This window comes from Dendrobates tinctorius, unplaced genomic scaffold (genome assembly GCF_039654945.1).
Source record: "Dendrobates tinctorius isolate UK_male_01 unplaced genomic scaffold, ASM3965494v1 ptg000456l, whole genome shotgun sequence".
Taxonomy (NCBI): domain Eukaryota; kingdom Metazoa; phylum Chordata; class Amphibia; order Anura; family Dendrobatidae; genus Dendrobates; species Dendrobates tinctorius.
In genome coordinates this window covers 106,710-125,107 of record NW_027362118.1, presented here as the reverse complement: position 1 = coordinate 125,107, position 18,398 = coordinate 106,710, and the positions used below count along the sequence as shown (strand labels likewise).

At 42.0% G+C, this 18,398-nt stretch overlaps 1 protein-coding gene across 1 annotated transcript; it reads left to right on the top strand.

Moving 5' to 3' along the window:
* The first annotated feature begins 727 nt into the window (after positions 1-727).
* On the top strand, positions 728-9,841 carry LOC141077563 (uncharacterized). The gene is made up of 2 exons (XM_073564563.1): positions 728-808; positions 7,992-9,841. The coding sequence occupies exon 2, from the start codon at positions 8,126-8,128 to the stop codon at positions 9,179-9,181; it is 1,056 nt and encodes a 351-aa protein (XP_073420664.1). The 5' UTR covers positions 728-808; positions 7,992-8,125; the 3' UTR covers positions 9,182-9,841.
* Positions 9,842-18,398: the final 8,557 nt, after the last annotated feature.

The window sequence follows — 18,398 nt, the reverse complement described above, 5'->3', positions numbered from 1 at the left end:
GTGTCTGAGGGATGGGGAAGACCCCTGAGCCCAATCACGGGGCCTCCACCTCAACCCCTGATCCATGAGGACATCAATGACCAGAAGATCCTAGAACTCATCTACAAGATGATTGAGCTGCTGACTGGAGAGGTGACACTGCTGGGAATGCTGGGACATTATACAGTAACACTATGAAGGGATCGGGGAATGACGGTATCATTGTATGTGTCAGGTTCCTATAAGGTGTCAGGATGTTGCTGTCTATTTCTCCATGGAGGAGTGGGAGTATTTAGAAGGACACAGAGATCTGTACAAGAACGTCATAATGGAGGTTCCCCAGCCCCTCACATCACCAGGTAATAGACAGGACTAAATACACACGGCCTATAATTATCTGTATGTAGAGAATGAATTCAGTCCCTGTATGTGTTTCCTCCAGATCTATCCAGTAAGAGGACAACACCAGACAGATGTCCCCGTCCTCTTCTTCCACAGGACTGTAAACAAGAAGATCCCAGTGCTCCTCAGGATCATCAGGTAGATGGAGAGAAGGTGTCAGGAGATCTCCCCTATGATGTGTAGACGGCTGTGAAGGTCTTGTGCTCAGTCTTGTTTTATCCACCAGTATTATATGTTTTATACTTGTGTAATGAGAACGGTGGAGATGGCAGGATTAGAGCTGATCATAGATGGGACGTCTCCATCTGTCGGTGACTTTTACAATATTTGTTTCAGGGTGAAGATCTGACCCATATTAATACTACAGAGACATATGTGAGGGGTGATGAGCGTTGTAAAGAGGAGATTCCCACATATGACTACCCAGGTGAGTAGTAACCACTGAATGCAGAGAAGTCACAGATTCCTCTCAGTCACCGGCTGTGGCTGCTTTATCGGTGGTGTAGTTCGGCCGTATTACCATGATCACCATTTTGCCTCTAGACCACAACATTCTCCTCCACCCAAAACTGTTCAAATGACTTTGGGCATTGAAAGCCATTTTCTATAGAACTTACAACCTGGAGGATCCACCTACCCCCTGGTATTAGTGTGAGGGTGATCCCTTATAGTGAGATCTATATGATTACTTGTACCTGACCCAATGTAGGCCGAGTGAGCGCTTAAAGAGTCACACTGAACACAGAGTTAGATGTCTACTCCTTTCTCAGCAAAGTCACAGATTCCTCTCAGTCACCGGCTGTGGTGGCTTTATCGGTGGTGTAGTCCAGCCGTATCACAATCATGTGATCACCCTTTTGCCTCCCTACCACAATATTCTCCTCCACTAAAAACTGTTAAAGTGACTTTGGGCATTGAAAGCCCTTCTATAAAAATTACAGCCTTGAAGATGCACTTTCCTAAATTAGGAGACGCTGACCGTTACCTGCCCAGATCTGTAACTATAAAGCCAAATGACAGCGTACGTAGAATGTGCTGACAAGATAGAAAATCACTTGAAGAAAAATCTTATGCTGGGCCTGTAAGAGAAAGCGGAGGGTGATGATGCTGGTGGCTTCCTAGATCCCTGAGATCTTATCGGATGAATCTTCTCTCCCTTCTGTGCTGCTGAATGTCTCATGGTCCCTACAAGACCAGGTCCAGTCTTTCTGGCCAAACATCCCTTTTATAATAATAATAATAATCTTTATTTTTATATAGCGCTAACATATTCCGCAGCGCTTTACAATTTGCACATATTATCATCGCTGTCCCCGATGGGGCTCACAATCTAAATTCCCTATCAGTATGTCTTTAGAATGTGTTTTATGAGCGACAACAGTAAATGTGCAGTGAGGCCAAGTGTGAATTTCTGTAGAATAACAGCAGAGTTTCCCTTTATCCTGACTTTTCAATTTGTATTAAAACCAACAAACTTCCAGGAGGATTGTGATAATCTCCAGGACAAACATTCCACCTGTGCCATGATAGATCTCTAAGCTGTGCGGGGCTGAGGGCTGTAATATGCACTGTTCAAAAAATAAAGGGAACACTTAAACAACAGAATATAACTCCAAGTAAATCAAACTTCTGTGAAACCAAACTGTCCACTTAGGAAGCAACACTGATTGACAATCAATTTCACATGCTGTTGTGCAAATGGAATAGACAACAGATGGGAATTATTGGCAATTATCAAGACACCCTCAATAAAGGAGTGGTCCTGCAGGTGGGGACCACAGACCACATCTCAGTGCCAATGCTTTCTGGCATGTGGCACAGGTAGTGCAGCTCATCCAGGGTGGCACATAATGGCTCCAGCCCTGGTTTCATAGATTTACTAAACGTAAGCTCACAGCACGGTCTCAGCATAGGCCTAATACACTGCAATGCTGGAGCAATGTATTATATCATCAATCGAAAGTGAAAGTCCCATAAAGGGACGAGGTAAAAATTATATTAAATAATAAAAAAATCTCCCAATAAATTCACATTTTTATGTAAATAAAGTAAAAAAAAACAGATTTTTGGTATCGCCGCGTCCGTAAAAATCCCGCCTATAAAAGCGTCACCCTAGTTAACCCATTCTTTGAACGCCGTAAAAAAAAACACAAAAAAGCAAATTATACTTTTTCCAAGTGTTAGGATTCCGCTGCGTTTCCGCAGCGTTTTTGGCCACTGCGGACCCACAGCAGTTTTAGCTGCGGTGTACAGTACCATTTAAATGAATGGTAAAAAAAAAACGCTGTGTAGACGTTGCGGAACAATCCGCGCGGATTTGCTGCAGTTTTGAAACCGCAGAAAGAATTGACATGTCAATTCTTTCTGCGAAATCCGCAGCGGGTTCCTATCTCCACCATTGTGGAGATGGTGAATCCGCAGGACCAAACCGCAGGCAAAACCGCAGATAATCCTGCGGTTTATCTGCGGTTTTTGCAAAATCCGTGCGGATTAATCCGCAGCGGATTCCGCAGCGTCTGCACACACCCTTATCATCATACCGCTTGGAAAAAGTGGAATAACACGTGATCAAAAAGACGGATATAAATAAGCATGGTACCGCTGAAAATGTCATCTGGCCCCACAAAAAACGAGCCGCCATACAGAGCCATCAGCGAAAAAATAAAAAAGTTATAGCTCTCAGAATAAAGTGATGCAAAAATAATTATTTTTTTCTATAAAAGTTTTTATTGTGAAAAAAAAAAAAACGCCAAAACATAAAAAAAGATATAAATGAGGTATCGCTGTAATCGTAGTGACCCGAAGAATAAAGCTGCCTTATCAATTTTACCACACGCGGAACGGAGAAAAAAATAATTCCTGAATTTCTGTTTTTCGTTCATTCTGCCTCCACAAAAATCGGAATAGAAAGCGATCAAAAAACATTTTGTGTCCGATCATGGTACCAATAAAAACATCAGCTCCTCCCACAAAAATCAAGACCTCACATGACTCTGTCGGCCAAAATATGGAAAAATCATAGCTCTCAAAATACGGCGATGCAAAAACTTCTTACAAAAAATTCTTCCAAAAAAAGCGTCTTTTAGTGAGTGACAGAAGCTAAACATGAAAAAGGATATAAATCTGGTATCGCTGTAATCGCACCGACCCGAGGAATAAAGCCGCCACATCACTAATACTGCACGAGGAACGGCATAAAAAATAACACCAATTCTTCACCGTTTGTGGATTTGTTCATTCTGCCTCCCAAAGATCGCAGTTAGGCGATCATAGTGGTTCCCCCCACATATGGGGTATCAGTGTACTCAGGACAAATTGCACAATAACTTTTGGGGTCCAATTTCTCCTGTTACCCTTGGGAAAATAAAAAATTGGTGGCAAACAGATAATTTTTGTGAAAAAAAATGATTTTTTTAAATTTTCCTGTGTCCATATATACCCTTGTAGTTTAGTAGTGAAGCGCAGCCGTGCTGCTTACCAGGCTAGTGTGGGGAGCTAATGCTCCCTCTGATGTGATTACGATGCATGCGCAGCTATTTTGTTTAACTGGCTACCATGGCAGGCTGTGTGATTTGTCTGTGTGCTTTGATTCCATCACGCTTGACGCATGCGCAGTAGGTGAAGAGCTCTGCTGCTCTGTGACTATAGCGCCGTTTTCTTTGTTTATTGGTTGCCACGGCAACCCACTCTTTAGGGATGACGTACATCCTGCTCTGCACCAGCCGGCACGTGTGCATGGGGTTAGGCGCAGTACTGAGTGGCTGTTCTATGCGCCAATATTTTTGGGTACACACCCACCATGTGTACCGCTATCATTGGCCATACACTTTTCAGGGCCATGGCTGTTACATCGCTCCCCACGCTAGCCTGGTAAGTAGCGCAGCTGCGCTTCATTACTAATCTTCAAGGGTATATATGGACACAGGTGACTTGGAACAGGTACCCCTGTCGAAGCCACTGAGGGTGGCGACACGCGTCGGGTCTCTGCTCTGCCTAATCTTACTCCACATGGGTCCCTTTACCAGATGAACACTACTCTGTGCTATTATACACAGATGGTGTCTTTCAGCTTTTACCAGTAACCTTTTGTGCACCGCTATATCGCATCATTGGTGCCTAGCCACATGGGCCCATTTGCTTTGCAACGTTCAAGCACTATTTATCGGTAGGCTGCCCATGCTATCGTGCTTATACCTTTTTGTATTCTGTGTGGTGTGGTTACAGGTGGCTGCCAGCATTGTGGCCCAGGTGGGCACTCATCAACTATAATCTATGATGTTTCCATTTTGATTATACGTCGTATATATGAATAACTCTTGTGTAGAGGTATTTTCTAGCTGGTATGCTGCTTATATGGCCATTAGGTCTGTATTCATATTCTATTGTTGTGGAGTTTGTTTTAGCTGGTTGGCCCTATTATGAGCCCCATAATTATCGAGTTGTGTCACATGTGTGACCAGTTTTAATGTTTTTTGCATGTTTTTTTGTGTCCAAAAAACTTGAATATTTTGTACACTATTTGTCCTGTCTCTGGTGATCCCCTTATATGGCCTGTTCCTTTCTTCTTTGTTTTTGAAGACCACACTTTAGGCGCATGGCAGAGCTCAGTAGGGAAGGAGCATCATTTGAGGTTTTGAATGTCAAAATGGCTGGAATCAAGATCGGACACCATGTCACGTTTGGAGAGCCCCTGATGTTCCTAAACAGTGGAAACCCCCCACAAGTGACATCATTTTGGAAACTAGACCCCTTAAGGAACTTATCTAAATGTGTGGGGAGCACTTTGAACCCCCAAGGGCTTCACAGAGGTATATAACAGAGCTCACAGGTGACTTGGAACAGGTACCCCTGTCGAAGCCACTGAGGGTGGCGACACGCGTCGGGTCTCTGCTCTGCCTAATCTTACTCCACATGGGTCCCTTTACCAGATGAACACCACTCTGTGCTATTATACACATATGGTGTCTTTCAGCTTTTACCATTAACCTTTTGTGCACCGCTATATCGCATCATTGGTGCCTAGCCACATGGGCCCATATGCTTTGCAACGTTCAAGCACTATTTATCGGTAGGCTGCCCATGCTATCGTGCTTATACCTTTTTGTATTCTGTGTGGTATGGTTACAGGTGACTGCTAGCATTGTGGCCCAGGTGGGCACTCATCAACTATAATCTATGATGTTTCCATTTTGATTATACGTCGTATATATGAATAAGTCTTGTGTAGAGGTATTTTCTAGATGGTATGCTGCTTATATGGCCATTAGGTCTGTATTCATATTCTATTGTTGTGGAGTTTGTTTTAGCTGGTTGGTCCTATTATGAGCCCTGTAATTATCGACAGTTTTAATGTTTTTTGCATGTTTTTTTGTGTCCAATAAACTTCAATATTTTGTACACTATTTTTCCTGTCTCTGGTGATCCCCTTGTATGGCCTGTTCCTTTCTTCTTTGTTTTTCATGACTTAACCAGTACAGGCTTAGGTTGGCTCCCATTAGAATACTCTGTGGTGCCCCCGTAACAGTACTTGTGTAAAGATTGGGGTATTGGTGTACTCAGGAGAAATTGCACAACAAATCTTGTAGTTCATTTTCTCCTGAAACCCTTGACAAAATAAAAAAATTGTCCAAAGAAAAATTTTGGGGAAAAAAAGTTAAATATTTATTTTTTTCCTTCCACATTGCTTCAATTCTTGTGAAGCACCTAAAGGGTTAATAAACTTCTTGAATGTGGTTTTGAGCACCTTGAGGGGTGCAGTTTTTAGAATGGTGTCACTTTTGGGTTTTTTTGCCTTATAGGCCCCTCAAAGTGACTTCAAATGTGAGATGGTCCCTAAAAAAATGGTTTTGTAAATTTTGTTGGAAGAATGAGAAATCGCTGGTTAAATTTTAACCCTTATAACTTCCTAACAAAAAAATTTTGCTTCCAAAATTGTGCTGATGTAAAGTAAGCATGTGGGAAATGTTATTTATTAACTATTTTGTGTGACATCACTCTTTGATTTAAGGGTATAAAAATAACAAACTTGAAAATTGCTAAATTTTAAAAATTTTCACCATATTTCCGTTTTTTTCATAAATAAACACAAGTCATATTGAAGAAATGTTACCACTACCACGAAGTACAATATGTCACAAAAAAAACATTCTCAAAATCAGCGGGATCCGTTGAAGCGTTCCAGAGTTCTAAGCACATGAAGGGACAGTGGTCTGATTTCAAAATTAAGGCCTGGTCATTAACCTACAAAATGGCTTGGTCCTTAAGGGGTTAAACAGACTGTTCAGCTTGATTATTTCAGAAGTGGTGTTATTGTCTATAGTCACGGTTTTGCCCATCATCCTTGATCTTCTTTAACCCCTCTCCATCTGGACTTACACACAGACCCCTAGGCTTGGGCCACGTTGATACTTGCTTTCCTGTAGTATGAGATAAGAGGAATAGTCGGGTAGTCTGGCCACAACCGGGAGGGCAGAGAAAATACAAAATGAGAAGACGCAAGAGTCGTAAGTAAACAGGCCAGGATCACAACTGGAGACCAATACACAAGGCGGGTGCTGAGTACCCAGGACTGAACCAGAGGGGAACAAGCCTGTATCTGGCAGCTTCCAGCAATATGCTCCGAGCTTTAGTATGGTGAAGTAGGGAGCAGATTACTCCAGCTGGACAGCGTACACACCCAAACTGCCAGAATGAATGGTACCACAAGTCGTAGGCGCCTTAATCTTAGTGGCTGGAGAGAGCCTGCACCACCCAGAGCTTCAGGTTCTGATGTCTCCTCCATTACCATCGCCACCTGCAGACTGAATAAGCAGATATCATAGGAGCAGCTCCCAGAGAAGATGGGACACAGAATTTGTAGAAGCCCTAATATGTCAAAATGTCAGAAAAACCGAGCAGTAGAAATCCCCATAAAGTGACTCCATTTTGGACAGTATAACCCTCAGTGAATTAATCTATACAAGTAGTCACAATTTTGACTCCACAGCCAATTTCCGGTAATTAGAGCACAGTGGATGTTGGAGAGTAAAAATTGAAAATATACCGTTTATCACCCAAAACAGTGCCCAGATTGTGCTCCAGGAGACACACATCGTAAATTAAGAGTGTTCTTCTTTCTATAGTATTGCCAAATACATGGATGCTAAATGTGGTTTGGGCACACTGCAAGACTCAGCAGCGAGGGGGAAATTTGACTTTGGGAGAGCGGATATTGCTGAATTGGTTTATGGAAGCCATGTTCCTTTTCAAGAACCTTTGAGCCACTAATAGTGTGGGAACCTCCTGTTTTTCCATTGACTGATGATAGATCTGAGTGGGGACTTGTTTTTTGTGAGATGAGTAGAACTTTTTATTGATATTTTTGTCTAAATAACATTGGTGACTCTTTATTTGATATTTGGGAGGCAGAATGAACAAACAGTTGAACACCACACACTACTGGTTCATATTATGAGGCTTTCTATTAGACTGTGATACTGTCATTCTGGTGAATAATTCAAATTTTTTACATAAACTGTCATTAAAAATTGGCAAGTTAAGTAGAAATGTTCAAAAATATTAAGTTTGAGGATATTTAATTGAAAAATAATAATTGGTTTTATTCTTAGCAGATGACTGTACCAGAAGATCAGAGGGAACGCTGACATCTTCAATTTTTAAATCAGATGATCTTGACATCACACAGGATACAATTGAAGTGAATGCCATTACTCCAGATATATCATCATCCATTCACAGCAAAGCTATGTCATCTGATCCTATGAAACAGGTCCCATCTTCTGATTCATTACTGACTACTAAGGAAAATCAAAATCACAAAATAAGCATTAAAAAACAAACTGCTCCTAAATCAAAGAAGCGGTTTTCACGTTCGGAATATGGAAATAGCTTTCCTCTTGAAAAGTCTTTTCTTAACCATCAAACAATTCACACAGCAGAGAGCAGATTTTCTTGTTCCAAGTGTGGGAAATGTTTTAATCAGAAATCAGATTTTGTTATACACCAGAGAACCCACACAGGGGAGAAGCCTTTTTCCTGTTCAGAATGTGGGAAATGTTTTAACCAGAAATCAGATTTGGTTAATCACCATAGAACTCACACAGGGGAGAAGCCTTTTTCCTGTTCAGAATGTGGGAAATGTTTTAACTGGAAAAGGAATCTTGTTATACACCACAGAACCCACACAGGGGAGAAGCCTTTTTCTTGCTCCAAATGTGGGAAATGTTTTACCTTGAAAGCGCATCTTGATCACCACCAGAGAACCCACACAGGGGAGAAGCCTTTTTCCTGTTCAAAATGTGGGAAATGTTTTAACTGGAAACAGCGTCTTGATAGACACCAGAGAACCCACACAGGGGAGAAGCCTTTTTCATGTTCAGAATGTGGGAAATGTTTTAGACACAAAAGGAATCTTGTTATACACCAGAGAACCCACACAGGGGAGACACGTTTTTCATGTTCAGAATGTGGAAAATGTTTTAACTGGAAGCAGGATCTTGATAGACACCAGAGAACCCATACAGGGGAGAAGCCTTTTTCATGTTCAGAATGTGGGAAATGTTTTACCCGGAAAGCGCATTTTGAGCACCACCAGAGAACTCACACAGGGGAGAAGCCTTTTTCCTGTTCAGAATGTGGAAAATGTTTTAACTGGAAAAGTAATCTTTTTATGCACCACAGAACTCACACAGGGGAGAAGCCTTTTTCATGTTCAGAATGTAGGAAATGTTTTACCCGGAAAGCGCATCTTGATCGCCACCAGAGAACGCACACAGGAGAGAAGCCTTTTTCATGTTCTTAATGTGGAAAATATTTTAAATGGAAATGGTATTTTCTTAACCCCTTTCTGACATTTGACGTACTATCCCGTCAAAAAGAGCCGGGCCCGTATGACCGTGGATGGGATAGTACGTTATCGCGATCACCTGCGCTCACGGGGGGAGTGCAGCTGATCGTGACCGGGTGTCAGCTGATTATCACATCTGACACCCGGCACTATGTGCCAGGAGTGGTCACGGACCACCCCGGCACATTAACCCCTGGCACACTGCGATCAAACATGATCGCAGTGTACCGGGGGCATAGGGAAGAATCCCTGCGTGCTTCCCTGAGCCCTTTGGAACAACGAGATGTGCTCGTTCCTGCAGGCCCCCAGATCCAAAATGGCCGCGGGGGCCTTCGGGGTCCTACAGGGAGGTGGCTTTCTAAGTGCCTGCTGAGAGCAGGCGCTGAGAAAGCCTCCTGCAGTGCCTGTCAGATCGCTGATCTGACAAAGTGCACTGCAAAGTGTCAGATCAGCGATCTGACACTATACAGTGATGTCCCACACTGGGACAATATAATAATGTAAAAAAAAAAAACTTAAAAATATTTTTTTAAAAATTCCTAAATAAAAGAAAAGAAAAAATATTCCCTAATTCTTTTTTTGGTAAATAAAAAAAACAATAAAAGTACACATTTAGTATCGCCTTGTCCGTAACAACCCGCCCTATATAAAACTGTCCCACTAGTTAACCCCTTTAGTGAACCCCTTCCAAAAAAAAAAAAAACAAGGCAAAAAAGATACTTAATCATCATACCGCCGATCAAAAAGTGCAATAACACGCGATCAAAAGATGGATGTGACGAACGGCCCAAACCGCCATTCGTCCACTTACGGGCGACGACTAACGGGGGTCCCGCTGCCACCAAAACGTGACGGACAGCAGACCCTGTGTCACCACTATGTCACAGTCCCACCACTGACACGGGTGTATCAGCGGACGGAGGGACGAGACACACTGCCGGCACACAGCTATCACAGGCACAGTGGGGCTTATCTTAGTTATCCCACCACTGGCACCATGTGACCAAAATATCCAGCAAGCTACTCTCGCTCTACAATTTGCCGCAGGGGGGGTTAATTTGGATGCCCCACCACTGCTATCAATCTTCCAAGTACTGCGGGGATTTATGTATATCCCACTTTCTCAGTTCCACTCTGGAACTCGCAGCTCTCCGGCGCCCCCCTTACCCTCAGGTCAGTCAGGGAACTGCACCTAGGATAATTAGGCGCCGGACGGGCTGCCTGTTGTGAACCGGCAATTAGGCTTCTGCAGTAAGGGAATTATCAGCTGTGGCCGCAGCCTCTCATTCAGCAATATAAGACCCTTCTAGGCTGCCAGCAAGCCGCAATAGCCGTGCACAACGTGCTGCCACCAGTCACGGTTACTTAATTCACAGTTTTAAATTAAGAGGGTCTGTGGCAAACCCCTTGAATTAGTAGCGATTATCTATCAAAGGCGTATAGTTCGATTCTTAGAGCATGGAGACAGATCTAAATAATTATTTCATTTATTTTCCGAAAGAGGACAGTGATTACAGATAAAAGTTGCTATAAAATTGAGACATAAAATAGGTACAGTACAGATATAAAATAAAAGGATTAAAAGGGTAGAAAGTCACACTCACATGTGGTCAGTTGGCATCCCATGTGGCTTTAAGGGGGGTGGAGGCGGAGCTGCACTTCTCTGCTCATCTGCGGGTCTTTCTAGCACGACGACTTGAGCTATTCTGAGCTGGTTCTGCCAGGGCATGCCTTATAGACTTTCCTATGTGACATCACAGAGAGGTGCATTCTGGGTTGATCCCACCTCTCTTATCCAAGTTATGTTTTGGCTACAAAACTTAGATTAGCTATAACTTTATGGGAGAAGCTGGTATAGACTCATCAGTGGTATCATGTTTCCCAGCGTAATGAGCCTATCAAGAAAACATCAAACATCTATGCGATATGACCGTCCATTTGGGTGCAAATCCTATCTCATGTTCTGGACAGGGTAGAACTTCGAAAGATACGCGGTATCGAAGCTGGGACCGCTCAGGTTACAAAAATATGATTTTCATATCTCTACTTGGTACGGTTTTCGCAGGGCAGGCTCTTAAAGGTTTACTACTAACCTTTATTTCAAACAAAGACCTTTTCCCGCATTTTTCAGCTGAGAGAAGGAAACAAATGGTTGTAACAGCAGGGGGGTCTCCTATTACTAGTGCGAACACAGGCTGTAGAGGAGGGGGGGTGGCACTGCTCTGTGTGTGTGTGAAGGGAGGAGGGGTGAAGCTGCAGAGCTAGCAGCCTGGATTGTCATATGTGCCGGATCTTTCTGGAAAGTTACAACAGAAAACATCATATTTTGTGGACAAAACCCCATACCTCACAGACATTGTACATCACAATGGATATAATTAAGCATGGTACCACTGAAAACGTCATCTTGTCCCACAAAAAACGAGCAGCCATACAGCGTCATCAACGAAAAAATAAAACAGTTGTTGCTCGCAGAATAAAGCAATGCAAAATTTTTTTTAAATAAAATTGTTTTTATTGTGCAAAAGTGCCAAAACATAAAAAATAAAGGAGGTATCGCTGTAATCGTACTGACCCGAAGAATAAAACTACCACACAGAATGGTATAAACGCACCGCCCCCCCAAAAGAAATTCATGAAATGCTGATTTTTGTTCACTCTGTGTCCCAAAAATCGGAATAAAGAGCGATAAACAAATGTCACGTGCCTAAAAATGGTACCAATAAAAACGTCAACTCATCCTGTTATGGAAATTTGGTTAGGATAAATCTATCCCTGTGTGTGCTGCGGCCGTTCCCAATTAGGCTAGTTTCACACTAGCGTTTATTCCACGCAGCGCACGGCGCCGCTAAGCCCCGCCCCCTGCCGGCTCCCTGCCCGCCCCATCCGGTCATCGCCGCCTACTAGCGCACATGGACGCTTGCGATCTGCGCACCCTATCTTTAGCATAGGTTGCGCAGATCGTGCGCTAGTAGGATTTTGGCGTGCGCTGCGCACTTTTGAAGGTGCGCCCGTGCGCGCCAAATGCAGCATGTTACATTTCGGCACACACGGTGCACCTTCAAAAGTGCGCAGCGCACGCCAAAATCCTAGCGCATGGCCAGCGCACGATCTGTGCACCCTATGCTAAAGATAGGGTGCACAGATCGCAAGCGTCCATGTGCGATAGGCGGCGATGACCAGATGGGGCGGGCAGGGGGCAGGGCTTAGCGGCGCCGTGCGCTGCGTCGAATAAACGCTAGTGTGAAACTAGCCTTAGACTGAGAATTTTTGAGCGCTTAAGAATCAAGAATGAGACTGTAAATCAAAGTGACAGAATAACATTCCATCAATACTCATGGTTTATTGTACATACATGGTTTTATAATTGCATATAGAAGGGGGTGGTTAGTTAATTCCCATATTGTCAAGCTTCAATGTTATTGGCTGTTTGAGTATATGGAGGATTCTGGTCAAGGCATAACAAAATGGCTGATTTAGCAATTTATGAGTAGCTGTCGCCTTTTCCTGCTATTCAGCAAAAATCGAGACATCAGCTTGGGCCATCTGGTGTTGGTTCCTGTTTTTTAGTGTCTGGAAAGTACCAAGGAGCTGTCTGGTTTGCACTTGTCTGGTTTATGGGGTTATTAGGTCATTCTAATCAATTGATTATAGTATATATCAGATTTGCGTATATAGGAGTATACATACAAGTGAGATCTACATGAAATACATATATATACATATTTTTTTGCGGGACTGTGATGGAAATATATAAGACCTCACATTACTCTGTGGGTCGAAATATGGAAAAATTATAGCTCTCAAAATATGGTGATGCAAAAACTATTTTACAATAAAAAGTGTCTTTTAGCGTGTGACAGCTGCCAAACATGAAAACCCGCTATAAATAGTAAATCAAACCCCCCGTTATCACCCCCTTACTTAGGGGAAAAATAATAACATTAAAAAGTATTTATTTCTATTTTTCCATTATGGTTGGGGCTAGGGTTGGGGGTGTGTTGGGGTTAGGGTTCGAGTTAGAATTGGGGGGTTACCACTGTTTAGGCACATCAGGGGCTCTCCAAACACGACATGGCATCTGATCTCCATTCCAGCCAATTCTGTGTTGAAAAAGTCAAACAGTGCTCCTTCCGAGCTCTGCCATGCGCACAAACAGTGCTTTTCCCCCACATATGGGGTATCAGCCTACTCAGGATAAATTGCACACCTTTTGGGGTCCAATTTCTCCTGTTACCCTTGGGAAAATAAAAAATTGGGGGCAAAAATATCATTTTTGTGAAAAAGATTTTTTAATTTTCACGCCTCGGCGTTATAAACTTCTGTGAAGCACTTGGGGGTTCAAAGTGCTCACCATACATCTAGATAAGTTCCTTGGGGAGTTTAGTTTCCAAAATGGGGTCACTTGTGGGGAGTTTCCACTGTTTAGGCACATCAGGGGCTCTCCAAACGTGACATGGCGTCCGATCTCAATTCTAGACAATTTTGTGTTGAAAAAGTCAAACGATGCTCCTTCCCTTCCGAGCTCGGCCATGCACCCAAGCTGTGGTTTACCCTCACATATGGGGTATAGCGTACTCAGGACAAAATGCACAATACTGTACCTTTTGCAGTCCAATTTCTCCTGTTACCCTTGGTAAAATAAAAATTGGACCGGAAATATTTTTTTTCTCTAAAAAAGTTAAATGTTCATTTTTTTTTTAAAACATTCAAAAAATTCCTGTAAAGCACCTGAAGAGTTAATAAACTTCTTGAATGTGGTTTTGAGTACTGTCAAGGGTGCAGTTTTTAGAATGGTGTCACTTTTGGGTATTTTGTGTCATACTGACCGCTCAAAGTGACTTCAAATGTGATGTGGTCCCTAAAAAAAATGATATTGTCATGAGAAATCGCTGGTCAACTTTTAACCCTTATAACTTCCTAATAAATAAAATTTTGGGTTCCAAAATTGTGTTGATGTAAAGCAGACATGTGGGAAATGTTACATATTAAGTTTTTTGTGAATCTCATATCTCATATTTGCCATATCTCTGTGATTTAAGGGCATAAAAATTCAAAGTTGGAAAATTGCAAAATTTTCGCCAAATTAACACTCAAGAGAAATCTGTATTCATATTATTATTTTTTTATGATGTGTATTACATTAGAATATCTGCCACTCAGTTATCATAATTCGTTTGCTTGTGTACTGGCCCTACTTATATCATTTAACCTAGACTGATGATACTACAAGTGTTCCTGAAGCCAGAAACTGCCATATGTCATCTCTCAGGAGTTCTCCAGATGGTAGGCCTGGACAGTCAATCAGGATCCCCAGATGTTGTTAAATTTCCAACCAAATATGGTTTTGCCTATTTATTATCTGTCGGTGGTTGAGCGTCTAGCCAATGTTCTGCAATAAGTTTGCGAGCTTGATACAATGCTTGTGAAATAGATTTATCAATCTATTTTAATGTAGCAGTCGGGATGGTCTCCCATGTGAGAGTGTAAGAGTTGCTGATAGATGTTTAAAATTAAGCCGGTCGTGTATTTTGCCACCGCTATTGAGTCCAGTAAATATTTTTTTCCGTATATCTGGTGCCGCAGTGCTAAGCTGAGTTAGATATGCATGCCTAAGTTGTAGGTATCGAAAGAAGAGGCCGTGAGGCAATCCAAACTCTTGTGGTAGTTTGTTAAAGCTTTTAAGCATTCCATTTTCTACTAACCGATCTAAAGTCTGAATTCCCCTTGATTCCCAACCTCCGAAACCAGTCAACTTCACCAGTCACTGATTTTGCCATAATGGGGCAACATGAGAGGATTCCCTTATCCCCAACAGTCTCTTCCCCTGTCCCACACCTTGTACATCATTGCTAAGGTCGGTCTTTATATCTGTGTACTTAGTGCCCACCTACAGCACATATATGAGTGACACCCATTTTCTTGAAGGACATGACTACCATTCTTGCCCATACGCTCTCTTTTTCCCCACCCATGAAAATGTTCCATCTGTGAAGCTATAAAATAGATCCATGGATCTGGAATCTCCATACCTCCCCCAGTTTTGTCCCTTTGAAGTGATGCCAGTTTTATGCTTGCATTTCGCTTGCACCATATCGGTTCTCTGAACAATGACTAAACCTTTTGGAATATGGGAGGAGAGATTCAACATGGAAAATTGGGAAGCAAATACAAGAATTGTGGCCTGAAAATCACTTTAATGAGATTCCCCCCGACCTATTACAGACAGGCAATTTACACCTCAAATTTGTTTTGGATCTAAGTCTCTCAAGTAAGAGGTTAATGTTTAACCCCTTACCTACAATTGACGTAATATTCCGTCCATGTGACCCTGTACCTAATTACCATGGACGGAATATTACGTCACCGCGATCAGCGGCGCCCACGTGGTGAACGCCGCTGATCGCGGCCGAGTGTCAGCTAATTATCATAGCTGACACCCGGCACAATGTGTCAGGCGCGGTCACGGACCGCCTCCGACACGTTAACCCCTTGCACACCGCGATCAAACACGATCGCGGTGTACCGGGGGTTAAAGGGAAGCATCAGCAGGGAGGGGGCTCCCTCCTTGCTTCCCTGAGCCCCCCACGCGATCTGTCACAGGACAGTTATGTCCCCCCTGGGACATTGTAATAAAGTAAAAAAAAAAAAAAGTGTAAAAATAATTTTAAAAAAATCGCTAAATAAATACAAAAAAAAAAAAAATATTCCCCAATAAATTCATTTTTTGGAAATAAAAAAAAAAACACAATAAAAGTACACATATTAGGTATCGCCGCGTCCGTAACGACCCGCCCTATAAAACTGTCCCAATAGTTAACCCCTTAAGCGAACCCCTTAAAAAATAAAAATAAAAAACGAAGCAAAAAATAATGATTTATTATCATACCGCCGAACAAAAAGTGCAATAATGCGCGATCAAAAAGACGCATATAAATATCCATGGTACCGCTGAAAACGTCATCTTGTCCCGCAAAAAACGAGCTGCCATACAGCATCATCAGCGAAAAAATAAAAAAGTTATAGCTCGCAGAATAAAGCGATGCAAAAATAATTATTTTTTATATAAAATTGTTTTCATTGCATAAAAGCGCCAAAACATAAAAAAAAGACCTAAATGAGGTATCGCTGTAACCGTACTGACCCGAAGAATAAAACCACTTTATCAATTTTACCGCACGCGGAACGAAGAAATTCATGAAACGCTGGTTTTTGTAAATTCTGCGTCCCAAAAAACAAAATAAAAAGCGATCAAAAAATGTCACATGCCCGAACATGATACCAATAAAAGCGTCAACTCGTCCCTCAAAAAATAAGACCTCACATGACTCGGTGGGTCAAAATATGGAAAAATTATAGCTCTCAATATGTGGTGATGCAAAAACTATTTTTACAATAAAAAGCGTCTTTTAGCGTGCGACAGCCGCCAAACATAAAAAGTAAATCAAACCCCCCGTTATCACCCCCTTAGTTAGGGAAAAATAATAAAATTAAAAAAATGTATTTATTTCCATTTTCGCATTAGGGTTAGGGCTAGGGTTAGGGCTGAGATTAGGGCTAGGGTTAGGGTTAGGGTTAGAATTGGGGGTTTCCACTATTTGCGCACATCAGGTGCTCTCCAAACGCAACATGGCGTCTGATCTCAATTCCAGCCAATTCTGCGTTGAAAAAGTCAAATGGTGCTCCTTCCCTTCCAAGCTCTGCCATGCACCCAAACAGTGTTTTACCCCCTCATGTGGGGTATCAGCCTACTCAGGACAATTTGCAAAACAACTTTTGGGGTCCTACTTCTCCTGTTGCCCTTAGGAAAATAAAAATTTGGGGGCAAAAAAATCATTTTTGTGGAAAAAAAATATTTTTTTATTTTCACGCCTGGGCGTTATAAACTTCTGTGAAGCACTTGGGGGTTCAAAGTTCTCACCACACATCTAGATAAGTTCCTTAGGGGGTCTAGTTTCCAAAATGGTGTCATTTGTGGGGGGTTTCCACTGTTTTGGTACATCAGGGGTTTTCCAATCGCGACATGATGTCCGATCTCAATTCCAGCCAAAAACGTCAAATGGCGCTGCTTCCCTTCCGAGCTCTGCCATGCGCCCAAATAGTGGTTTACCCCCACATGTGGGGTATCAGCGTACTCAGGACAAATTGCACAATAACTTTTAGGGTCCTGTTACCCTTGGGAAAATAAAAATTGGGGTGAAAAGATCATTTTTGTGGAAAAAATATGATTTTTTTAATTCTACCGCTGTACGTTATAAACTTCTGTAAAGCCCTTGTGGGTTCAAAGTTCTCACCACATATCTAGATAAGTTCCTTGGGGGGTCTAGTTTCCAAAATGGGGTCACTTGTAGGGGGTTTCCACTGTTTAGGTACATCAGGGACTCTCCAAACGTGACATGGCGTCCGATCTGAATTCCAGCCAATTTTGCATTGAAAAAGTCAAACGGCGCTCCTTCCATTCTGAGCTCTGCCATGCGCCGAAACAGTCGTTCTCCCTCACATATCAGGTATCAGCGTACTCAGGACAAATTGCACAATAACTTTTGCAGTCCAATTTCTCCTGTTACCCTTGGTAAAATAAAAAAAATTGAACCTGAAGTATTTTTTTTGTGAAAAAAAGTTAATGTTCATTTTTTTTTTTAAATATTCAAAAAAATTCCTGTGACGCACCTAATGGGTTAATAAACTCCTTGAATGTGGTTTTGAGCACCTTAAGGGGTGCAGTTTTTAGAATGGTGTCACTTTTGGGTATTTCCTATCATATAGACCCCTCAAAGTGGCTTCAAATGTGATGTGGTCCTAAAAATAAAATGGTGTTGTAAAAATTAGAAATCGCTGGTCAACTTTTAACCCTTATAACTTCCTAACAAAAAAAAATTTTGGTTCCAAAATTGTGCTGATGTAAAGTAAACAGGTGGGAAATGTTAGTTATCAAGTTTTTTGTGTGCCATATCTCTGTGATTTAAGGGCATAAAAATTCAAAGTTGGAAAATTGCGAAATTTTCAAAATTTTTGCCAAATTTCCGTTTTTCTCACAAATAAACGGAAGTTATTTGAATGAAATTTTACCACTAACATGAAGTACAATATGTCACGAGAAAACAATGTCAGAATCACCGGGATCCCTGGAAGCGTTTCAGAGTTATTACCTCATAAAGGGACAGTGGTCAGA

Excerpts from the sequence above, each read along its gene's own strand:
- LOC141077563 (XM_073564563.1), top strand. The coding sequence starts at position 8,126 with ATGTCATCTGATCCTATGAAACAGGTCCCATCTTCTGATTCATTACTG.